This window comes from Ceratotherium simum, chromosome 2, assembly GCF_057802395.1.
Source record: "Ceratotherium simum simum isolate JZ-2026a chromosome 2, ASM5780239v1, whole genome shotgun sequence".
NCBI lineage: Eukaryota > Metazoa > Chordata > Mammalia > Perissodactyla > Rhinocerotidae > Ceratotherium > Ceratotherium simum.
This window is the reverse complement of record NC_141901.1, coordinates 76,952,044-76,977,734: the sequence shown is the minus strand read 5'-3', so window position 1 is coordinate 76,977,734 and position 25,691 is coordinate 76,952,044. Positions and strand designations below refer to the sequence as shown.

Genomic DNA, 25,691 nt, shown 5'->3' with positions numbered 1-25,691 from the left:
TTCTATCCTTGTAAGTTTGGTATCTCAGGAAATAATCATTGTTGGCTGAGTGGTAATATGGGCCATAGAATAACAGCTTATATATGAGAGGATGACTCATACAGATTCCTCCAACAATTTGTGCCATGTGAATATCTCATCAAAAAACAAATAAAACAAAAGAAAAAACAAGGGGGGAAGGTCCTACTAAACTAGTTAAGTCCTATGTCTTAAATCTACTTAAAGTCAAGTTTTCAAAACTTGTTTAGATTTTATTTACATGCAATAAAAACTAACTTATATGGTATAGAAATCTTCTAAACATTAAAATATATTATTGGTATATGTGAACCAAGAAAATGAAAAATCCGGAAGACTTGGAAGCCTTTTGTGGGATATTGTGAATTTCAGATTCACAGCTGAGAAATCAAGTATTAAATTTTGGTTGAACATTAACATATTTAAAGCTTATGTGCTTGTTTTTCTTCTAGAACTATAAAATTGTACTCAGTGTTAGAAATAAACTTTTACTACCTAATAATGAGAAGACACAATCTCTGTTTGAAAGCTTTAAAAACCATAACACCTCAAATAGAATTCAGTATGTACAAGTGAAAGAGAACATTAAAAAGAAACATAACAGACAGATGCTAACATTTTTTCTCACCCCCAAAACAGGGATCTCACTAATTCAGTTTTATTTGGATAATGTAAACGATCTTTTCAGGCTACTTTATAATTTAAAGAAGTTTAAAGTCTTTAATGAAAATTTAAAAATTCACCAAGTTTACTATTAATTTGAACAGTGGGTCAAAAATTGGCAGATTTTATTGGAGAGTTACAACTACCTATCCTTGGCTGTTTTCAGTGTTAAAGATGAGGTTAGGAGTCTGGAAATACTAGTAACAGGTGTGTAAATTAACAGACCATATTTTTTGTTAACCATATTAAAAGTTATAATTTATTGTCTACAATTATGTGCCAGGTAATAGGTGCTTTACTTTCATGTCAGATTTCATTATAAGATGGGGTTCTTATTACAAATGAATAAAAACAACTAATTAATTATTCTTTGGTTTCATGTGGCCAGTAGTTAGGAATACTGGAATGCTTTAGGATCCAAGCAAGCTGTAGTAATTCTGCTCCCCTCTGCCGGACAGCCATGGTAGAATGGGCATCTGGTATATAACCATACTTTTCCTTCCTATTTGCTTTGACTGATCTAACAGGCCAGGCAAGAAATCAGTGAATTTCTAAAACTACAAAATGTAAAAGCTAGTGATTTCTTTATATTTAAGTTGATTAAGCAATTTAATATTTCACCCTATTTCAATTAAACCATCTAATGGAAGAGAGATACTAGAAAACATTACCTTTTTGGTTTCAAATTGTGCTTCTTCCTGACAGCATCCTCGACAGTCAGGATCCAGCTGAAGCAGGCTGAACTGTCCAAGAAGATCACAGGAGCTGCAGAGCAAGTTGCTGGAGAAGCCTAACTCTCTGCAAGCCTCTGAAGAAAACTCTGCCCCGAACGCAGACACCTGAAAATAAGACAGAGAATTAAAACATAAGTGCATATTTATAAAGCTTCCAAAAAAGGAGAAACCAGGGTTGTCAAAATCTAACACACTGGAGATGAGTTACTGAAATGCCTCATTTGGAGACAAATTCTGAATTATTTTGAAACTCTAGAACCTTATATGAGTCTTTGGTTCTTCCCACCTCTCCCACAAGTTTTTTTCTTAAAAATTTGTCACATTTCAGCTCAGTTTAAATATGGATTTATAAAAAAAGATATATTATTTCTTTATGATATGTATATTATAATACCTTTTATTAAACATTCAGTAGTTTTTTAAAAGGAATTTCCTTAGATGAAAAACAAATTCCCATTTCATTTCAAGAACTTAGCACCTGTTCATATGAGCCTATAGAGTAACATTAATTTCTAGATCTCTACCACACCCGGTAGGCTTATCTTCACTCACAACTAGCAGAGGAAGGGTGCGGAAGGGGACAGGGTTGGGGAGAGCAGGAGCACATCAGATACAAAACTTTGGCGTTTAGGCACGAGCTTGACCACTTACAGGATGTGCGACTCTGGGCAAGATAATCTCCCTAAGCCTTAATTTGCTCACTGACACAGCAAGGAGCAATACTTAGTACATAAAAAAGATTGCAAGAAAGATTAAATGAAATGACTTATGTAAAGCAACCAACCAGAAGGACTGGCAAAAGTGGGCTTTCAAAAATATTAGTTCTCTTCCCTCATCCATTCTCCTCTCACGTCTCAGTGAATGTGGCATACTTCCCTCCATCTAAGGTCAAGCCCTCTACCTGTGCTTTGGATTCTATCTTCTGCATCTCCACAGGAATTTAATTTCATGGATAACTCAATTCTTCAGTGTATTCAAACTCTATGGTTCTAACTGCTCTCCCCACATTCTGTCATTTCTGAATTGTTACTATAGTCTGGTTTCTGATCCTACCACTCGACTAAATCTGCTAAAAATCACTAAATGCAAAGGTGTTCAAAACTGTTCTGCTCCGGCTGCTCCTTCCATGGGCTTGTCCTCCTCCTCCTTCCTCTTCTATGCATCTCTTAAATGCTGTTGTTTCCCATTTCTATTTTTGGCTCTCTCTCTGCTTCACATACTTTATGTAGATGACTGCATCTTTTCCACGGCTTCAAATGCCCATTTATTGAAAACTCCCAAGTCTTTTTCTTGAGGGTCAAGCTTCCGAAGCCAACGGCCTACCTGATGTCTCATTTAGATGTTGCATTGGCATTGCAAATTCAAAATCTCCAACAGTGAAACTTATCTTTTTTCCTTAGATCTATTCCTCCCCCAATGTATTCAGTATCTTAGTAAAATGGGACCATTTTTCCTGATCACCCAGTTGCCCAGGTCAGTCATCCTAGACTGCAGACTCTTCACCATTCTTACAATCAATTAACTAATAAGTTTTGACAATTCTGTCTCTTAAAGAACTCTTAAATCTTTTCCTGCCTCCGGCTTAAATGGTCACTGCCAGGCCTACCTCCCATTAATTCTCCAATTCCATTCTACTTTTTAGCTATAATGAATTCCTCTAGTACCTGGAAGTATAAAACTCCTACTCAAATTTTTGCTCATACTTTTCCTTTGTCTAAGCCTCTTTTTTCACCTTGTTAATTCCTACTTATTTCCAGGAATCTGATCAATATCAGTCTTCTAGGAAGCCTTCTCTGAAAAAGATCAGATGCCAATCTTTAGCCATAGTACTTTTCTGAGAAAGAAATTGGTACATAGCTATACAACAGCACCACTCATGACACTGTACTATGTAAATCTAGGATTGTCTGATTCCTCAACAATACCGTGAACTTTTTTGAGGGCAAGCAGTAAGTTCTTTCTCTGTATTTCCAGCAGTTGCACTGGTTCCCATGTGTTGAACAAATGAATTGGTCAAAACCACAGCCTCAAGTAGGGGGAATTTCAGACTGTTGGACTGCAACTGGTTGATCTTCCAGACCAAGGGCCTGCAAATGTTACGTAAAGAGTTAGACAGTAATTAGGTTAGGCTTTGGGAGCTATATGGTTTCTGTTACAACTACTTACCTCAGCTATTGCAGCACAAAAGCACTCACAGACTATAATTAATGAATGGGGGTCTGTGTTCCAATAAACCTTTATTTACAAAAACAGGACCGGCTGGATTTGGCCCAAGAGTTGTAGTTTGTCAACCTTCTTCTAGACTAACCAGGCAGATTAAAACCCAACAGCATTTCCCAAGGTAAAAAACTTTAAGCACTGCCAGCATACTCCTCCAAAATGCTGATCATCCCATTGGTCTGAAGTTAGTCAACACCCTAATTTGATACCTTATACATCTTTTACCTCATCTCCGTAATAATGTGGAATGTATGTAATCTTCAAAATAGATCAACTATCCCAGTCTAGTGGGAGGAACCTAAGACACTTGGTGCTGTACTAGTACTTTGAGTAATTTCTCCATTAGTAAAGTCATCTGCTTGACCTATTTCACAGGTTAATTCGTATTTTCCAAAGATGGCCACACTTATATGTACACATCATCCCACATGTTCTTCTTACAATGTGACTGGCAGTCCTCCACTGAGAAGTGGGGGTCTATGTTCTCTCCCCTTGAATCTGGGCAGGGGCTTGTGACTGTTCTGGCCAACAGAGTGTAAAGGAAGTGATACTACGTGATTTCTGAGGGGAGGTCATAAAAAAGGAAACAGCATCTGCTTGGCTAGTGCTCACACATGCTCTGTGCCTCTGTCTCTCTCAGAACACTCCTTTGGAACTTAGCTACCATGCTGTAAGGCAGCCTAAACTGGGGACAACATGAAGAGGCCCAGGTAGAGAGCAACTGAGGCCCCCAGCTGACCATCAGCATAAACTACTAGATGTGTGAGTAAAGAGCTTTCACATGGGCCCCAGTCTTTCAGCTGAAGTCTGAGACACCACAGAACACACAAGCCATCCTGCTGTGCCCTGTGTGAATTGCTGACTCACAAAATCTGAAAGCAAAACAAACGAATGTTTTACACCACTAAATTTTAGAGTGATTTGTATTGCAGGTAATAAAAGTGAAATCACACTGAAACTGTGAACTGCTTAACAAATGTAAAAAACTGTTACCAAAGCATGCTTTACAAAACAAGAATCTCAAAAGAATAATCACGTGATCGTACTCGTTGGTTTTATTCTGGCATTTATTGAGCACCTACTGACAGGTGGCATGAACGTGCACAATATGTATTTTGGAGTCTGATGACATCTTGATTCAAATGCCAGCACAGAGCAACTTTACTCCTGAATTTCTGAATAGGAATAATTACCACTTATCTTACAGTTTTTAGGATTAAAGGAGAAAAAGCAGAGAAAGCATCTAGTATCCTACCTAGTACACAATGGGTACTTAATAAAGGTTAGCGTTTTTCCCACCTTACACTGTGAAAGCACGCTTAACAACTACAGAATACTACTTATATTGTAACCATTAATTAGTCATGGGATAGAGGAGAAGTGTAGGGAGATACAAGGTATCTTGAGTGAACTACTTTTTTCTAGCTCTTCTATCATTAGTTTTACAGACTCAAGGCTTTGAATCTAAGGATGTTAGAACATATTTTTAAGCACTTTACAGATAAATATCAAATGCTAAATAATATAGGAGTTCAAAATTATAAATTATGCCTGCCCATCTTTTTATTAGCAAAAAGTAACTGAATAGCATTTAAATGTGTACATTAAGGCCAAATATTGAATTTTAAAATAATTAGCCACACTTGTAAGAAAGATAAAGATTGTAAGGACAGGGTGGGATAACCCTGATTGGGATTACAAGTTAACTTTCCCCAATTCGAAGTAGGACTGACAAGCTAAGAGACTCCATTCTTTCTGCCATGCATTATTCATAGATTTAGTTTTCTGCTATTATTAAGCTCCTTGTAGATGAGGGTTGTCAGCAGGGAAACTGGATTAACTATATCGTAACATTACCTTTTCAGGCAAAAGTCTGGTATAGCCATACATTTTATTATACTTATACATATACATGATTAGCTGTCTCTTAACTAGTCTTTTTTTTTTTTGGTTTCAAGTAGGTAAGTCCACAGGGGCTTTTTTTTTTTTTTTTTAAAGGAAGATCAGCCCTGGGCTAACATCCGTGCCCATCTTTCTCTACTTTATATGGGACACGGCCACAGCATGGCTTGATAAGCGGAGCATCTGTCCACGCCCGGGGTCTGAACCTGCCAACCCTGGGCTGCGGAAGCGGAGCACGTGAACTTAACCACTACACCACCGGGCCAGCCCCTCTTAACTAGTCTTTACTCTCAGAAAACTCATAGGTTTCTCATGTAAATTTGAACAGATTCCAAATCTAAGACAAAGCAAATAAATGGGTTTACAGATGAACCCCATGAAAACGAATACGAGAAACACGGCCATTACAGCAACCTCTTAAAAAGCACCAGACACTTTGCTAAGCACTTTACATCATTATTCCATTTAATCTTAACTACCCTATGAAATAGGTATTATTATCTCCATTTTACACAGAAGGAAACAAGAGGCTTAGGATAGTTAAGGTAATTTGTCTAAGACAACACAGCAAACAAGAGGTGGCAGCATCAAGATTCTAATCCTGGCCTGCCCTCAAAACCCCTAACCTCTGTTATTAACTTCCATTGATCACAGAATCCATGATGCACCATTACCGTATGTATCACTAAGAATAACAATAAAAACTCTGACAATTATAATTGTGCCACCCATTGAAATAAGAATGATCCAGATGCTAACCTGTGAAGAAAAGGGAGGTGGGGGGGCAGGGTGTTGTGTCTCAGAAGCAACGATATCATTTTATACTGCTTTCAGTACGGTGCCTTTCTGAATGAAGAAATAACACCTATGAGCTGAATAAAGAACTGAATACTACTTAGTTCTGGGGTGCTCTAGAAAACAGCTCCCTTAGGCCTTACTAAAATATTACTTTTCTAATGCTTAAGCATACCCAGAAAGTATTTTCAGATTAAATCACTTTATATCCTCCCAGTTGTCACCTCATTGGAATGCTGATAACTATGCATTGCTATTAACTGTAAATAAGAGCTACTCAGAAGCATAGACAGTGACAAAAACTCAACTTGCCTAGTCTAAGGGCTCAGAGGTGTGAATTAACAAAGTAGGAGCTAAGTCTTCTTATCCACACCAGTAGTTGAATCTCAACTACCAGCTGTTCAACCTTAACCTGCCAAGAAATTCTTCCCTCATTCCCTTTTTATTCATCTGCCAGGTTCCAGAGATTTGGCTTATTTTTACTACTGCCAACCACTTATTCCACCTGGCCTTTTCCCCCCTCAAGCTAACTGAAATGCAGTTTTTCTAACTTCACAGTCTTTTTCCAACAATCCTCCACACCTCCCTTTTCATTTTCAAGGCTTTTATTGCCTTCTTTTTTAAAAAACACTAGTCATTACAAAAGAGACAGGAATAAACCTTAGGGAAGTTAAAACAGTTCAACAGGGGTGAACTGCTTAGGACTCCCTATTTTCAGAGTCATTTTCTATTTGTGGGAATGGGTCAGGTTCACACCACTCTACGCAAACTACAGATATCCTGATGACTCTGATACCAAAGAATGAACACAAATGAACTAGGGGGCCGTTCAGACCTCAGAGGGGTTTAAATGACCAAACACGTGTAAGGCACAATAAAAAAAATATATAAATGAAAAACAGTCCCTGTATTCCCTTTGTCTACATCCTAATTGGCACGGGAGTAAGGGGAGTAGGGGCATACAAACACACACACAGAGCCGTGGTGCAGTTAAGATCGTGGATCTGTGTAACATCGTATGATGATAGATTATGCAACAGAGAGAGGATATCTGACTTCGCAAATCTGGAAATGGGATGGAAGTTAAGCCTTGCATTTTATCTAAACACTTTACTTTAGGCCTGGTGAGGGAGAACAGGGTATGTGAGATACACTAAAACAAGTGACCCCAATTCTCTACCTCTACCTTTTTGCTCTCCCAGTAGAGGTAAATGCTGGGAATTATGCCTGGATAGACAGACAATATCAGGTAGAACAGGCCTTGTTAAGGAACTTTTAAGGAGGCCAGACTTCACCTTAAAAGTAACAGGGAGCCACTGAAGAGTTTTAATAATGCCAGATTCAAGTTTTAGAAGGATGCATTGTAGAGACTGGATCAGAAAGGGAAAAAGCGAGATGGGAAGACCAGTTAAGGAAGCTGTTGTGGTAATTCCAGGAAAGCAAAGATGGTGGCCTGAATTTAGGTACTACCTGTGAAGACAGAATTAAGTGGACTGGTTTAGAGATTTTTAAGAGTTTAATTACTAATTGGATTCAGAGAGTGAAAGGAAAAAGAATTTAAAATCACTAATTTCTAGCTTGGGCCATTGGGAAGCTGGCAAAGCCAACCATTTAGATTCTGATAATTCAAAACATGAACCAGGAGGCTGTTACTTCTTAGGAGAGAGGTATCGGTGGCCTGAATGAGGGATTAACAATAAGCGGATGGATTTGAGGGATATTTAGGAAGTAAAATCAACAAGACTTGGTAATTGCCTGGATGTGAGGTATGTAAGGAATGGAAGGAGTCAAAGATGACACTGAAGTTTCTGGCTTGAATTCTGTGGATGGTCACTGGGGTAGATTGTTTAATGGCCATAAGTTCCTCCTATCCTGGCATGTACACTTCTTTGCAATATGACTATGTCACTCCTCGCATGCAGAGATGGAGTCTATTTCCCCACTCCTGAAATCTAGACTGGTCTTGTGATTTGCTTTGACAAATATTGTGAGGTGGAAGTGATATATATGATTTCCAAGGCAAGGCTTTAGGAGGCAACGCAGCTTTGGTCTTTAGGAGTCCTGCTAAGACTACCATGAAAAGAAGTTGGTCTACTGGAGGAGGAGAGCTCACATAGAGGAGAACCAACTTGCCCTAGCTGACAGTCAGCACCAACTAAGAATGAAGCCATTCTGGATCTTTCTGTCCATCTGACCTACCAGCTCAGCACAGCTGCATAAATGATGCCAGAGGAAATCAACAGAGGAACCGCTCAGCAGACCCACGGAATTATGAGAAATCATTGTTATTTTAAGCCACTAAGTTCTGGGGTCGTTACACACCATAAATAATGAAACAAAGAGACAGGGAAATTAGGAGAAAGTAACTTGAAATGTCCTTCGTTTTTCTCTTTGCATGGTGGTGAACTCAAATTACATTGAGATTGGCAAAAAAAATCCTGAGTAGAAAGTTTAGAGAGAGGTTTTCTAGTAATTTCTAAGGCATTAAATACTTGAATAACAGAGTATTTTAACGCTAATTAGAGACTTGAAGTACCACCTTTAAGTATGGTTGCGAAAGCCGGCAGGATCTTCAAACTCCTTGATGAAAGCAAAGCAGAGGTGTTTATAGAGGCCTTCGGTATAGGCCCTAAGTCCCCTAAACCTTGAATAAATCAATTAGACCAGGTCTCCTAGGAGAAAACTTTTCAGCAGGCTCAGTAAAGACAATACCTTAAGAATTAAGCTGATAAAAGAAATGTGTAAATGCACAGCGCTCATAAAAATAGTTTTATTTTTCACATAGCAAAACACGGATTGCAAACTTTTTAGGAGGAATTAACCAATATTAAGTTGTTCCTGAGTGAATAGGAAAATAAGTCAAAATTAGCCTTTCCCCATTCAAAGATTAAGAACGCGCCTGTTCTGTTAACGGGGAAAAACGAAATAAAAAACTTGGTTAACACTGCCCGATTTTAAACGAGATGAAGGCTATCATTTTAGAAAACCAATTTCAAAAGTAAATTATGCTTCAGTATAGAGTAGCTCCTTTAATTGCAACAATGTTGTTTCAAACCACAAATGGCACAGAAGCGCACCCAGCGGTACGTGAATGCCAGAGAACGGAGATAAAGGCTGTCTAACAGTGAATGAGAGAGACTACTAACAGTTGAGAGAAAGACGTCAACAGACAGCGTACCCTGGACCAAAGGCTTGAGGGCTTTCCTCTAAGATTTGGGAGGCTCGTCGTAAGGAACGGTAGTCCCTTGCATTTCTGCCCGTTTAAAAACAACTGTCTTTACTTTCCAGGGTTTATTACCATTTTTTTTCACCATGTGATTTACAGACTGTTTTTAGCTGGAGCTCTGCAAGAGAAGATAAGTACTCAAGATAGTCTGAAGTCAGGAGAAAGAACCACTAGAAACCCGGGGCGGGGAAGGATAAGCAACAAACGAGGAATTAAGCCACGTCACTTTCCTAAGGAATGTCGCCTAAGGAAGCCCAGTCCTCCCACCCTTTTCAAGTGTGGCTCCCAAACGGGACCGAATGTTCCGTCTTGCTCGGCGCGATCCCTCCCACTCGCCCTGGGGCTGCCGCGGAGGTGATCTCCACTCACCGCTTGAAGCACAGTCGCCAACAGCAACCGAAGCCCAAACGCCGGCCGAAGCCATCCACCCGGCCCAGCGGCCATCGCTACCTTAGTCTTCCGTGGGTCTCTGGCAGCCCCGAGGACCCCTCGGCTGGGGGCGTCCACTCCAGAGCCTGATCCAAAACAGGCCGCTAGGGGCCGTTGCCACCAGTCTCTTATTCTGCAGAGACGAGTATTACCTAAGGGCATATGAAAGCTTAAAGGTGATCAAACATCTTTACATTTGAATTAAATATAACGTCGCTAGGTCCTTTCGATAACCCATATCAGGCAGTTTCCTAAACTTCCCAAATCCGTGCTTCTTCGGGCTCTTTCCCTTCATTCGCGATATTTCCTCAAGCAGCCAAGAAACCCCGCCTTCCTCAGTTTCGACCCGCCTTCTTCTCCAAGTTTACCCAATCGAACGCCGCTTTGGTTGACACCTATGGCGAAGGAAACCAACCGTAACACGAACCCAGAACGGAGCGCCGGGGTTCTCCGATCCAATGAGCACAACTGAACGGGAGCAGGGGGCGGAGCCTCTGGTTGCCGAGCAGCGTACGTGGATGCGTGCGCGTGGTGGCGGAGGGGGAGGGGTGGGGGCGGGGCCGAGGGCGGCGCAGCCGCAGCCGCAGCGCTGGCGGAGGAGCGCGCGGCCGCGAGCAAAGGAGGGAGGGAAGGAAGGAAGAGAGGGAGGCGGGCAGGCAGGCGCGGGGGTCGGGGACTGAGGCAGCAGAGGGAGGCGAGAGCCCGGCAGCCGCTTCGCGCTGCTTGCTGCGCGGGCTTTTGGAGAGGGCGGCCGCTGAGTCGGCCAAGGAGAAGCGGGCACCGGCGGCGTTGGTGCTGGCGCCTGGGGGCGGGGGACTGGGGAGGCGAGAAGGGGGGTCGCTGCGGTGGTTCTCTCGCCGTCGCGCTCTTCTTGCTTCTCTCCCGGCTCGGTGGGCTCCTCCCGGCGTCTCCCTCGCCTCCGGGGCCCCTCTCCCCGCCCCCCGCGGTATGTCTTGATCCCGAGCAGCGGGTTTCATGGGGCTCCTCAGGATTATGATGCCGCCCAAGTTGCAGCTGCTGGCGGTGGTGGCCTTCGCGGTGGCGATGCTCTTCTTGGAGAACCAAATCCAGAAGCTGGAGGAGTCCCGGTCGAAGCTAGGTGAGGAGAGGAGCCACTCCGGGCTGAGTGGCGTGGAGGGGCCGGGCCAGGGAGGCATTGCAACCCGAGCAAGTGGGCGTTCGTCTAACCTGGGGTCTGGCTAGGGGGTAGGAGGCTGAAAGAGGTTGCAAAGAGAGTCGGGACTGGGGGCATCGAGAGCACAAGCTCCCAGAATGGTGTGAATTAAGCTTGAGTGGCGTGCTGGGCTCGCGAGGTTACGGGGCAGAGGTTGCAAGGTTGGGCTTCCCAGAGCCAAAGGGGTTGCCCCGAAGTAGGCATTCCACGGAGAGAGAGCGAGAGAAGACCGAACTCGGCGGGGAGCGGGTACCGCTGGAGGAGACAGAAACGCTCAGCCTTGGCGTGTTCTCTTAATTAAAAGTCGTACAGAAATCCCCGGCAATGTCTGGTGAGGGGTAGTCTAATTTGAGATTTGGGCGCCTGGATACGGAATCTTTTGGGGATGAGGAGATTCACGAAGGGATAGATGCGCAGAAATGGAGGGAGATACTGGGAATGATGGTGAGTAGAAGAAATACACTGTAGTGAGTTGCACGCTTGTGCTGGGGGCAGCAAGGGACCACACAACTGACGGGAGCAATAGGCTGCCCAGGTAGGACAGGAAGGCAAATAGAAAGCTTCAACGAGGTACCGAAACGAGGCATCCAGGCATTTAAATTTTTTCAGTGGCGCTAAGCTGATGCATATTTGGGGCTTAAGAGGAGGGATGTATATGTACGTTGCTTCGCGGCAATGTTGATGTAGTGAATTTAGAGGAGGAGGGAACGCTGAATTGGAATTATAGTGAGATTTAAGTTTAAGAAAGAAAAAGTAAGATCATCAAAAAGTTAACCATATGGTTAAGTACCTAAAGGAGTTAACAGTGCTTACTTTAGTGAGAGAAGAGGTCTGAACTACAAAAAGTTGGAGTGTGAAGTTGTGAAAGACCAAAAGAATGCTCAGATAATTCAGATAATAGGTACTTTCAGAATAGTAGGGAGTTTTGGCATTTGAGAAGGGCTCGGGATAGGGAAGGAGTGTAAGAAGAATGTCAGCAATACATTTTGATGTAAAAATGTACGTGGCACTTAAAAGTCGGCTTAAGAGGCTGTAATTTGAATATGGAAAAGTAATGTGAAGTGTTTTTATGCGTACACTTGCACCTCAGCATCATCGTTTTGAATCCTTTTTGAGAAGCAAGCAATAAAATACTAGCAGCAGGATAATTTAGACTAATTAATAGCCGCTAGATGCTACTGTGGGTGATGATTAATATTTAGGAAAAATGTATCAGAAAATAATTGTAATATTACAGATAGTAGCTATTTGCAGTTTTGGTGGACTTTGCACTAAGCCTTGGAGACATTTTAAACAGCAGTGTATCAAAGAGCATCAAATAAATCGAATTAAAGTACAACTAAAGTTGAAGAGGTGCAGAGGATAATGCGAGTCCTCAACTTTAGGGTAAAACTTACCTTGTAAGGTTTTGAAAAGATATCAAATTTATTTACTATGATTTCATTAATATGTGTCTTGTATGATGGAAAAAATATTCACTTGAAATATTGAAGGTTGGCCAATATGCCTTTTCTTTTGTTTGGATCCTTTTAGTAGCATTCAGGGACATATTCTGACCTCATGATCCAGCTTTACAGAAAAAAAATGACTCCTTTTAGAGAAATTTGCAAGTTACATTAAAATTAAAATTTGTACTTATTGGGGCCGGCCCCGTGGCGTAGCGGTTAAGTGTGCGCGCTCCGCTACTGGCGGCCCGGGTTCGGATCCCGGGCGCGCACCGACACACCGCCTGTCCGGCCATGCTGAGGCCGCGTCCCACATACAGCAACTAGAAGGATGTGCAGCTATGGCATACAACTGTCTACTGGGGCCTTGGGGAGAAAAAGGGGGAAAAAAAAAGGAGGATTGGCAATAGATGTTATCTCAGGGCCGATCTTCCTCAGCAAAAAGAGGAGGCTTGGCATGGATGTTAGCTCAGGGCTGATCTTCCTCACCAAAAAAAAAAAATTTGTACTTATTCTTTGTTGTATTGCTATTTGGATTTCTTAGACACATTACAGTGGGTTAGGATGACTTCAATTTTTGATTTTCCTTCCTTGCCTAATATTTTTTCATAATACTTGAAAGTGGTTTCCATAGACACAACCCAAATGATTTTAAAAAGAGAGTTATCTGAAGATGTAGAAAGCCATGAGTAGAAAATAACATATTTTTTGGTGTGTGTGATTTTTTACAAGAAAGAAACCTTTAAATTCCATCAGAAATAGTAAATATGGATCAAACTACTGTAAATAATTCTCAAAAATGAGCCAAGAAAAGGAGCCTCAAATATAAAACACTTGAGGGACCTAATAATTCTCTGGAGATGTGAAAACATGGCAAATAAAATGTATAACTATATCAGCAGTCTTTTGATTTGTTTTAAGAGAAAGTCTTATCAAAAGCAGTACTAAAATAGATGTTGCCAGTTAGTAATGTTCCTTAGGAAAGGAAGGCAGAAGAAGGCATAATGTGACAACCAGATGCTGTACTAGGCACTTTCATATGCAGTGTTCTTATTTAATCGTCCAACACCACCATAGAAAGCCATTTTTACAGGTGTGGGACCAGGCTCAAAGGTTATATAACTTGACCACAAAGGAAGTGTAGAGCCAGGGTTGGAACCCAGGTATGTGTGATTCCAAATCAAGTGCTCCTTTAATTATACCAGGCTGCTTGGGACTTCATATTGACATTACGCTTAGATTTAGCAGTTTGAATAGAAATTTTAAACTGTGATACCAATGTTTAATTGCATTTATTGCTAAGAATGAATATCATTCTGAGAAAATCCAATTTCTGACACAAAGGAATTGGTTTAGTGTAATGTCTGCCCCTTGTTTATATCCGTATAATGAACATAATTATATTACCCAGTGAAACGGCTGAAATAGATAGCTTATTCCTGCTACAGGAAAAACAATCGGTGGTCGTTTTCTGTAAGTATAAAATCACAGCATTAAAAAGCATTTTTATTTTGGCATTAGAAAAACTGTTAAACATTTTTGCTCTTAAAAGTAGTTTTTATTGTTTATTTTTTCTGTTGTAGAAGATTCCAAAGGATTTTATTGTCTGGTAATGCCTGTTTGTACCTTGATTTGAGAGCATTTTGATGGTGAGGTCTCTAATAGAGTAATAGATGTATTAAAAACTCAGCTGTATTCATTGACCGCTTGGGAAATTAAGTATATAAACAGGAATTCATGAAAAACCCAATATCACATAATATAGTTTTCTTTTTTTTAAACCAATATGGGATCATAGTATACATGTTACTCTGCTTCTTGCTTTTTTTTCATTTAGTAGCATAGACATCTTTCCAGGTGAATACGTATAAATTTGACTTAATCTAATAGCTGTATAATATTCCATAGTATGCATATATCATAAATTATTAAGCCATTATACCAGTAATGGAAATTCAATTTGTTCCTCCCACCACTTTGTTGTTTTTTTACTATTTCATTTGTTCCTTGGTGTTATAAACAATGTTACAAGGAACATCCTTATTTGTCCATTTAACTCCTTATGTGTTGGTGTCATTTTTCACTAGGATAAATTCTCCTATTTGTGGGATTGCTGGGACTAAAGATATACTTATTTTATAATTTAACAGATTGTAAAATCTGTTACTTTCCAAAGAATTTATTTTCCAAAAGGTAACTGTAATCTACACTGGCAGTACACTCACAAACACTGAATGCTGTCAGCTTTTAATTTTTGCCAGTCTGAAACTGTGAAATGATATGTTGTGTTAATTTATATTTCCTCAACTTCTAATTAGGTTGACATCGTGTACGTGTTAGTTCATTTTTATTTGTCTATTGGGTAGTTTATCTTACCAATTTTTAGTTTTTTTTTTAAATATTAGAAATGGTAATCCTTTATCTATTGTATGTCTTTTTTTTTTGAGGGGGAAGATTGACCCTGCGCTAACATCTGTTGCCAATCTAACTTTTTTCTTTTTTCTCCCCAAAGCCCCTGTACATAGTTGTGTATCATAGTTGTAGAGTTATAGCTCTTCCGTGTGGTACACCTCCTCAGCATGACTTGATTTGTGGTGAGTAAGTCCGTGCCCAGGATTCAAACCCGTGAACCCCAGGCCACCAAAGTAGGGACGTGCAGACTTAACCACTGCACCACTGTGCCGGCCCCTGTCATATGTCTTACATCTGTTTTTCTCCAAATCTGTCATGTCCCTTGACTTTATGGTGTATTTCTGCTTATACAGAGGCTATAAAATTTTAAACAATTGCATCTATCATTTTAGGCAAGTAGTTTTCTTGTGTTGCTTAAGAAGACTTCCTCCAACTAAGATTATGTACATTCTCTATATTTTATTACAGTATTTTATAATTTTTATTGTTTGCATTTAGCTCTTTAAAGCATTCATATGCTTATAGAGACTTACTGCAGTTTCTCTCAGTGAATAGACACTTAGGGCAAATATTATATGAATAAATAATCCATTTTTCCGACTTTATGTTACAAGTCTTCTTTCATTCATATATTAAGTTTTCTTATGTTTTTGGATCAATTTTGAACTCCATTCTTTTCCACTAATCAGAGATTCTGAAAACCTCAGCGACTCATATATAGGCTTTGAGGAATCCATAAATTCCCTGAAATTATATGCATAGCTTTCATCAGATTTGCAAAGGAGTATGCGATTCCCTTAGTGGTAAGAATCACTGATGTGTAGTAGATGGTTTATATTTAATGCCGTGAGTGTGTTTTTTGTCTTTAATATTAACATACTGCAACTTTAATATTAACATATTGCAACTTTAACATATTGCAACTAACATTGCAAACTTGCAATATTAACATTGCAACTTGAAGCTTGTGAGTTACATTTAGGATACAAGCATATTAGTTATGAAAAAATTTCTCTGGGGTGTTATGGGGGAAAAAGCTTCATTTTATTAAACTATATATTTAATTTTTCTAATGAGGGAAGATGACATGGAGTCAAAATGAAAACTGTTACTTAGCGTACTACTTAGTTACTTAGCTGTTTACTTAGAACTGTGCATGTCAGAATTTGTTGCTTTTACAAGGTAGTTCTGTTCAAATCTCAAGAGCACATCTGTTGCTACTGCTGACTAATGGAACAGTGCAATGAAACCTTCATTACGTAAATGTTAGAATTATGTGCTTGATAATTTTATTTTTTATATAGGGCCTAAGCATTTAAAATAATATTTGTTGTTCATATGCTTATAACACCACTACATAAATTTCTGAATGCATTAGGACATACTCTTTTAAATGAGGGCAGTAACTCAGAATGGATTATGTAGCATCTTCATTGTTGAAAATTATGTTACTCACTATGTTCTTAAAACCCCCCTAAACGAATGAACTAACTCTAGAGCCAAGGTTGAGACTGCTCTTTGGAATTTGGTGGTTTTTACAAGTGCCTGAACCCATAAAACGATACCTATAAAATGTTCCCAAGAATGATAAATTTCTCTACTTCTGAAATTGTTTGAAAACCTCACAGTAGCTGCTGTTGGAGGACTTTGGATTAATTGGAATGCTGTTACTCTAGAATTGCTATTTGGTGCCTCACTTAGGAGTCCTGGAGAGGCTATCTAGTGCCATGAAGTAGTCACCTGAAACAGCTGATCTCAGTTAAGGTAATCCCAGGAAGTCTCTCTGCTACTCTGTTAAGCCTTCTAATAGCTTTTGGCACTTAGTGAAATTGAAATAATAGTATTCAAACACTGTTCTCCAGAAAGACCACTTTGAGGGATGTACTTATATAATCATGGTTCACTATAGCTTAATTATTTACATCTACTAGTAGCTGTGTTTATGTACTCTGCCTTTCTGCCTGTTAACTATGGATTAATTGCCTGTCGGGCCACTTGTGCACCTGATCGTGTTCCTTCACCTACTTAAAAAACGTGGTTCCAGAAGTTTCCCCTCATTCTCCCATAATCATCATTTCCTCTCTTTCTGCTGGATTATTCTCATTAGCCTATGAACATGCTATTTTTTCCTTCAACCAAACAACAAAACAGTAGTTTCTCTTGACTCTCCCTTTCTCAGCCAACCTCTGTCCCATATTTCAGCTTCCCTTCGCAGTAAAACTCCAAAAAATTGTCTATTCTTGCTGTCTCTAACTGCCAAAGTCACTAGTAACGTCCCTAAATCCTATAGTCAATTTTTGATCTTCATTTTACTTGACCTATCAGCAGAATTTGACACAATTGATCACTTCTCTTTTGATAGATTTTCTTTACTTGGCTTCCAAGATATCATACTCTTGGTTTTCTTCCCACCTTACCGGTCACTTCTCTTTTTCTTCTCAACCTCTTAACATAAGAACACCCCAGGGCTCAGTTCTTGGAACTCTTCTCTGTTTGCTCTCCCTTAGTTGGTGATTTATGTGCTGAACCCCAGGCTGCCAAAGTGGAGTGTGTGAATCCAATCACTACGCGACTGGACTGGCCCTGCATAAAACTCTTTAGAAGCTTCCTGTTCTAAAGAGTATTGCTAGTTGCTTTTAAAACTGAGTCCATGGGGCCGGCCCCATGGCATAGTGGTTAAGTGTGCGCACTCCGCTGCTGGTGGCCTGGGGTTCAGATCCTGGGCGCGCACCAAGACACTGCTTATCAGGCCATGCTGTGGTGGCGTCCCACATAAAATGGAGGGAGATAGGCACAGATGTTAGCTCAGGGCCAGTCTTCCTCAGCAAAAAGAGGAGGATTGGCATGGATGTTAGCTCAGGGCTGATCTTCCTCACACACACAAAATAACAATAAAACTAAGTCAGCGATGTTATTGGCTAAACACAATAATGACTTTTAACAAACACATAAATGACTTTTTTTTTTTTCCATTTATGTATTAGGTGGTCATTTTGGTGGGTGGTTTTCCTCTACTTGGGTGATTCAGGGTCTTGGGTACCTTCTGTCATGTTGTTCTGCCGTTTTCTCAGGCTTTGGAGTTCTCTGCTTGTCAGTCTGGGGAAGAGGCAAGAGCAGGGTCAGGAGATCCTGCCTTCTAAATTTCTTTGGCTTCTTTTACCCTCACTTTGTTGATGAGGACTAGTAACCATATACATGTAAGAGGAATGAGGCTGGGGAATGGGGTTTTTACCCCATTTCCAATTACAACTGTACTGTGGAAGGAGGAGCATACATTTAAATTTTTTGAATCCTTCCGAATCAATCCTAAAATTTATTTAGACTTGTTTTATGACTCAGAATATAAACGTCTTGGTAAATGTTCTGTGTGAACGTGAAAAATGTATATTCTGTTGTTCTAGGGTAGAATATGCTGTAAATGTCAGTTAGGTCCAGTTGGTTGGTAAAGTTGTTCCAGTCTTCTATATCCTTGATTTTCTTTCTCCCTGCTTGTTCCATCAATTATAGAGAGAGGGATTTTGAAGTCTCTGATGATAATTGTGGATCTGTCTGTTACTCCTTGAAGTTCTGTTACTTTTTGCTTCATGTATTTTGAAGTACTGTCCTTAGGTGCATGTCATGTATTCTTGATTAATTAACCTCTTTTTCATTATGAACTGACCCTCTTTATCCTTGGTGATATTCTTTGCTCTGAAACCTACTTGTTCTGATATTTATATAGCCACTTTAATTTTGTTTTGATTAGTGTCAGCATGGTATGTCTTTTCTCATTCTTTTAATATTAACCTGTGTCTTTTTATTTAAAGTGGGTTTCTTGTAGACAGCATGTAGTTGGGACTAGCATCCAATTTTAGTCTCCCTTGTAAATGGGAGTGTTTATTTTTATTTATTTATTTTTTTAATAATTTTATTTATTTATTTTTTTCCCCCAAAGCCCCAGTAAATAGTTGTATGTCATAGTTGCACATCCTTCTAGTTGCTGTATGTGGGATGCGGCCTCAGCATGGCCGGACAAGCGGGGAGTGGGTGTGCGCCCGGGATCCGCGCCCGGGATCCGAACCCGGGCCACCAGCAGCAGAGCAAATGCACCTAACCGCTAAGCCACGGGGCTGGCCCTAAATGGGAGTGTTTAGAGCATTTATATTTTTAATGTCATTAATGATATGGTTGGGTTTAAATCTCTGAGTTACTATTTGTTCTGTCTGTTCCTGTTTCCCTTTTTTCTCTTTTTCTGCCTTCTTGAGCCTTAACTGAGTACTTTTTTAGTCTGTTTCATCTCATTTGCTGACTTATTAGCAGTGCCCTCTCTTGTGTTTTTATAGCAGTTGCTTTAGGGTTTATGGTACACATTATACTACTTCATGTATAATATAGCAACTTGAATCTTTGTACTTCCATTTCCCATCGCCTCATTTTTTGCTATTGTTATTATACATTTTACTTCTACATGTAAGTCTTACAATACATTATTATTATTTTTGTTTTAGGAATCAATTATATTTTAAAGAGATTTAAAAAATGTTTTGAGTATTTTATGTTTACTCATACATTTTCCAGTTCCAGTGCTTTTCGTTCCTTTGCAGATGTAGATGCAGATTCCCATCTGATACCATTTTCCTTCATCCCGAAGGATTTTTTAAAAAATTGCTTATACTGAAAGTCTACTGGTGATGAATTCTTTTTATTTTTGTATGTCTGAAAAAGTCTTTATTTGCCTTAGTGTTTGAAAGATATTTTTGCTGGGTATAGGGTTCTATGTTGACATTTTTTCTTTCAGTACTTTAAAGATGTTGCTCCATTGTCTTTTGGCTTGTGTTGTTTCTGAGGAGAAGGCTGCCATCGTTCTTATCTTTGTTCAGCTGTACGTAATGTCTTTTTTGTCCTTTGACTGCTATTAAGATTTTCACTAGGTTTTGAGTAATTCCATTATGATGGGCCTTGCTGTGTTTTTCTTCAAGTTTCTTGTGCTTGGAGTTGGTTGAGCTTCTTGGACTTGTAGGTTTATAGTTTTCATTAAATTTGGAAATTTTTGGCCATTTTTTCTTCAAATAGTTTTTATGTACCCTTTCTCCTCTCCTTCGGGAGCTCAGATTACCCATATATTGGCTACATAAGTTGTCCCACAGTTCAATGATGTTTAGTTCATTTTTCTTAGTCTTTTTTGCTGTGGTATTGTTTGAGATAGTTTTTACTGCTATGTCTTCAATTCACTGATCTTTTTTTCTATAGTGTGTAATCTGCTTTTAATTCTATCTAGTGTATTTTTCATCTCAGGCATTTGTTTCCCATTTCTAGAATTCATTTTGGATCTTTAAAAAAACTTCCATTTCTCTCCTTAAAATGCTTTTACTTTCCTTTATTTTCTTGAACAAATGGAATATTGTTAGAATAACTCTTTGATGTCCTTGTCTACTAATTCTATCATCTGTGTGGTTTACTTTTTATTAATTTGCTTTTTTCTTCATTATGGATTATATTTTCCTGCTTCTTTATGTGCCTGCTAATTTTTAATTTGATGCCAGACATTATGAATTATACCCCATTAAGTGCTGGATATTTTCATGTACGTATAAATATTCTTAAGCTTTGTTTTGGGACACATTCAGATTACCTAGAAACAGTTTGATCCTTTCAAGGTTTGCTTTTAAGTTTGTTAGATGGGGCTGGAATAGGCTTTAGTCTGGGAGTTCCTTTCAGAGTACTCTGCCCATTGCCCTGTGTATTACAAGGTTTTTGCACTCTGGCTGGTGGGAATGGTGGTTGAGTGAACCCCAGAGATTGTTCCACCTGCCCCTTTTGGGTGGCCTCAGTTAGTTTTTTGACACATATGCAGTGATCTCTGCTGAAAATTCTCTTTTTTACAGCTCTGTCCTCTTGAGTATTCTTCCCAGCAAACTCCAGCTGCCTTGGCCTACCTGAACTCCAAGTTCTGGCTCCTTAATTCAGGGTGACTGTTGGGCTCCATCTAAGTTCTCCTTCTCTGTGCCTCAGCCTGGAAACTGTCTTCAGGCAGTCATATGACTCACCTCATTTCCTTTCTCTTTCTCGGGGATCACCATCCTGCACTGATTTTCGGTCTAATGTCCAGTGTCTGAAAACAGTTGTTATATATTTTATCTATTCTTTTTCAGTTGTGGGTGGGAGGATAAAATCCCCTGTTACTCCATCTTGGCTGGAAATGGAAACCAGGTGACCTAGTTATCTTTGATTGTGCGTCCCCAGATTGACTTAGGGGAAAGTAATGAAGTTGGATAATTTGAATTAGAATTGACAATAAAAACTAATTTTGACAATAAAAACATTATTTGAAATAATGTTTTATCCTTCTCTCTTTCCTCATATTCTCTAGCATGGTGTTGAGCACAGGCCCTTAGTAAATTGTCTACTGAAAGTTAGAGGCAAGTCTTCTTCATGATAGCCCCACCTCCTTCCTTCCCCATGGAGTTTCAGGTGGACTTTAGTTAGTTAAAATTCTGTTATGTGTTACCAATTTTATTCTAACTTCAAGAAACCAGGCCTTATTGCATCCCTTAGGTGCAGCTGAGTCTAAGATGGAGGCTCATTCTGACTGGCCAGTGAAGTATCTGGCTTCAGAAGAGGTTTCTGCTTTTCCTGTTAGTGTGGTTCTTGAGCTAATTGGTCACATCCTTGCTGGGTGTGGGTGGATGGATAGTCCTCTTCAGAGGCTTCTTTCCTGTATTCCTTCTGTAATACCCCTATTCCAAGCTAAGCGGTAAAGAAGGGAATTGTAAGAGATGATGGTGCCACTAGTAGTTATAATAATAATGTTGTATCTGCTGAAAATGCACCCAGTTTACCTTAAGGTGAACATTATTGTTATAGTTACTAGATCTTCAACTTTGCATGATATAATTCTGCTAAAGGTGGTTATGCTGTACTGAACCTATGGGTACTATAAAGTACCAGGGACAACCCTTTTTAATTGAAATTGTTGGATTCTCCTTTTGGAAGATGGTGGTTTGAAAAATTGCAAATTGATATGGTACTTATGTACCAATTTAAAACTGGAGTTAGAGGGAAAGTAATGCCCATTTTCGTAAATTCCAGTACAATTTAGAAATCATCCATTATTATCGCCTTACATATTTCCCTTATTTATTCCTAAGTTTATGACATAGCTAGAGATAAGTGATTTGTACAGTTAAGCATATAGAAATGAGTTCAGAGAATCATCAGATGTTGTCTAGGCTGGGAAAGAGGAACTCTGTTGGAAAATACCATAACGTTTTGCTCAGGATGGTTATGGATTTGAGGCTAAGTGGTGATGTGGGTACAGACTAGTTCTTGGCATATTTGTAATTATAAATTATGTTTGAGTTGGGCTTAATGAATGTAATTTAGAGATGTTATTGGTTGGTTGATAACATGCTCCTGGCATGTATTCCCTTTATCCTTTGAAGCAAAACAGTATAGCAAATGGGCTGATCAATCTAGTTTATTATTTCCTGGTAAATAAGTCAGAAGGTAGGTGTTGGTATCCAAGTCTTCATACTTGTCTTTAGACAATGAATTCTTTAATGTCTCTATTGCTATCATGCTTTCAAAATAATGCCTTGTTACAGTATACCTGTTGTTTTAGTTAATAGTAATGTTTCTAAAAAATGAAGTCTTTAGAAAAAAATCTAGCTGCAGAGCATAAACATCATAACTAAAGTCCTACAAAAATGAATTTTTATTTGGTCTTCAATAACGAGTTGTAAGTTCTACCCTATTTTTGTTCTTGTGAAGAGCTTGGTTATTAATTAGGGCTATCTGTGGTTCTTTCAGTTTCTAAGCTGTGATATAAAAGGACAGTATTTTAAGTATTCAGTGATAAAAATATAATATTCTGAATATAGGGAGGAATGTTAGAGGTTTGAGCAAATTGAGTTGTTGGATTAAAATAAAATCAATAAGATCCTTCTTCATCCTTGCATTTGACTTAGTTGTTGAAGCTTTCTCCATGTCAAACTGCAACTAGTTCAGCAGTCAGTTTTGACACTAAGATTCTTGATCAGATATTACTGAAATTTGTGATTATTTTGTATTTGGAAGTTAGGAAGAAGCCTCCAATTGCCAGCATTTCTTATTTCATTATAGTTCTCTTGCTTTTTAACAAAACACACCTATTTCTTTCATAAAATGTTGCATATTCCCAGTGTGTTATACACCTTTGGCAGAAAACCAGCTTAGCTCAGTTGTTTTCTTCATGGAAAAGCTGATTAGAAAGACTGACTTGACGTGATCTTAAGGTATGTTTTATTAGACAGCTTCTTCATTTTGTTAAATAGGATAGGATAAAAACCATTCACCATTGTCCTCTAGAACATGAATTTATCTTCCCTTCATGTTTTGAAGATTAAAACAAAAAAGGCAAACTTCTGATGATACTTTAGTATTTGATATTTTATCAAAATAGCTTTCTCAGCAAGTAAAGTGGAGGGTATGTGTGCCTGTGGCTCTTGATCCTGGGAATTGTTAGTCATAGTCTCTGACTCGAGATGAGCCTGTCTAGGAATGTCTGATTGATGAGGCGCCATTGTATGCCCTTTTTCTTTTGTCCCAGGTTGGAACTCTGTGATTAATTAAGCCTGTGACTAGGTATACTCTAGTCTTCGTCATGACCACTTTGACTTCCCTTTGGTCTTTTACTTGTTTTGAATCTCTTTCTTCTTTACCATTGGAACCTTGTTTCTTAAATGGTTTTCTGCTTTTCGCACCAATGCCAATCCATCATGACCTCTGAACCTTCATCTGTACCAGACAGTAATAACTAACAGTTGTTGAATACTTGTTGTGTACTAGGCATGTTTTAAGTGTTTTAGAAGTATAACTTCATTTAATCTAAATGATACTTATTCTGCTGCCCTCAGAGAGTTACTGGAAAGATCAAATGATCTTCAAATGATATAATGAATGTCAAAATGTAAACTATAAAAACTACAATTATACGTTGCTATTAATAGTGGTAATAATATATCTACTTTCTCTTTGTGGTTGTTGTCTTTTTGGTTTAAGGTAGTTTAGAGTTTATGTTTCTTGCTGCTGTAGGCTTTCCCTAGTGCCCCACCTCCTAGGGTCACATTTTTCTAAGTGTTCAGATAAATCAAATGATTTTGTTACATGTGTTATAGATTTCACATTGAGATTAACTATTTCTTTCCTGTCTTAGGAAGGAGTAAAAATCGCTGGCAGTTCGTATTATTTGATCCTAAAGATAGAAATCTATTTACTTTCATATAAATTAAAGCTCTGGCTTTTTAACATGACTGAACTTTCTTCACTCTTTTCTACTAATCCTTGCCAACTTGGCAGTTTAAGGATAGATTTTTATAAAATGCAAATTAAATTTGAATTGTAGTGGGAATTTCTGTGTGTGTGCATGCATATATGTAGAATATAACTCCTTAGCTTCTAAGTAGTTTTTTTAAAGCGTTAATGACAGTCAAATTAGTGAGGGAAGAAAGTCCCCAAGCCTGTTTCTCCACTGTGGAAAACGTTTTATGTGGTAGTTCCTTTACTGTCAATTTTCCCACAGGGATTCATTGTCATACTCTCAAATAGAGGGGAAAAAATGTGTTCTGTATCCTTTATTTTAATTTAGAAATTTCAACTTTTCACTCATATAAAATAGAATAGGTTGTACTTTTAGATTTATTGCTAGAATTATGAGAATCCCAAAGAACAGCATTGAATCTTACACAGCTTCAAAGTCCTTTTAACTCAAGTCAACAGTTATGTGCCATTCTGCAATCAGAAAATTTGGTAGGCCAGAGAGATAGAGACTATGTGAGAGAAACTGTTATGATCACCTTTTTCATCATATATTATTGCTACTTCTTTTTTTCTGGCATTATAACGTTATTAGGTACTGGTTAGCCTTACTGAAAGTTTAACATATAGTTGCTATACACAATTTCATGAGTAGAGTAGTAATTTTATTTGCATATTATAATAGCTTTTTATGCTTATAGGTAACTCTTGGTTTTCCTAATTAGCAGTGAAAACATTTTAAAAGAGATGCTGGATTTGTTGGGAACTTTCGTTTACTTGCATTTTAGCTGGACCTTTAAGACTTGTCTTAACTCATTTCTTAGTGAGTTTACCAATCCAGAATTGAAGATGACTCAATTGAATTGAAGAACTCCGAGAACCTTTTACATTTTACCTAACCTTCCCCTATCCTCATACGAACTGTAGTACCCCGTAGGTGGAAATTATGTCTTAATTTTCGTTTGGGTGCCAAAAACTTAAGCATATGTTAGTCTGGGCTTTGGGGAATTACCTTCTGGAAGAAAATTATTAAGGGACCCTATAATTTTCTAAGTAGATTTTTGTCTTGAATTTATAATCACATTGGAAGAGTGGGCTTTTTCTTTTGTTTTCTATTTAAGCAATGTCTCAAGACACCATTCTCCCCGATCCTGTTCCACGTTGAATTACCAGTTTAATTTGAAAACTTTCACCTGCCTTCCTAACCAAGTATGCAAGGTTTTGTGTCTTGTTCTTACATGAATCCACAATCTCCTAAACACCAAAAATTGAGTATTCTATCTACTTGTATACTTACAGTAATATTGACTCTTAGGAGAAATGTAAGAGGTGAGGCAGAGAAGTAAGGAATGGAGTCTTTTCACACTTTAAAAGAAATGATAAAAGTAAATCTGGGACAT

At 38.8% G+C, this 25,691-nt stretch overlaps 2 protein-coding genes across 3 annotated transcripts in view; one reads left to right on the top strand and one right to left on the bottom strand.

Annotated features, from left to right (window-relative positions):
• The window catches only part of SELENOF (selenoprotein F), a 37,840-nt gene extending 27,604 nt beyond the window's left edge, over positions 1-10,236 (bottom strand). The window contains exons 1-2 of the mRNA XM_004442913.3: positions 9,928-10,236; positions 1,353-1,520 (exon numbers count right to left, since the gene is read on the bottom strand). Coding sequence (XP_004442970.2) covers positions 1,353-1,520; positions 9,928-10,149 — 390 coding nt within the window. The 5' untranslated portion in view covers positions 10,150-10,236. The remainder of the gene's footprint in view (positions 1-1,352; positions 1,521-9,927) is intronic.
• A 418-nt stretch (positions 10,237-10,654) lies between these two features.
• HS2ST1 (heparan sulfate 2-O-sulfotransferase 1) overlaps positions 10,655-25,691 on the top strand; it is a 193,088-nt gene continuing 178,051 nt past the window's right edge. Inside the window, exon 1 of one of the 2 annotated variants that reach the window (XM_087448068.1) lies at positions 10,655-11,086. In XM_087448068.1, coding sequence (XP_087304194.1) covers positions 10,963-11,086 — 124 coding nt within the window. In that variant the 5' untranslated portion in view covers positions 10,655-10,962. The remainder of the gene's footprint in view (positions 11,087-25,691) is intronic. The other variant, XM_004442912.3, reaches the window with a different exon arrangement.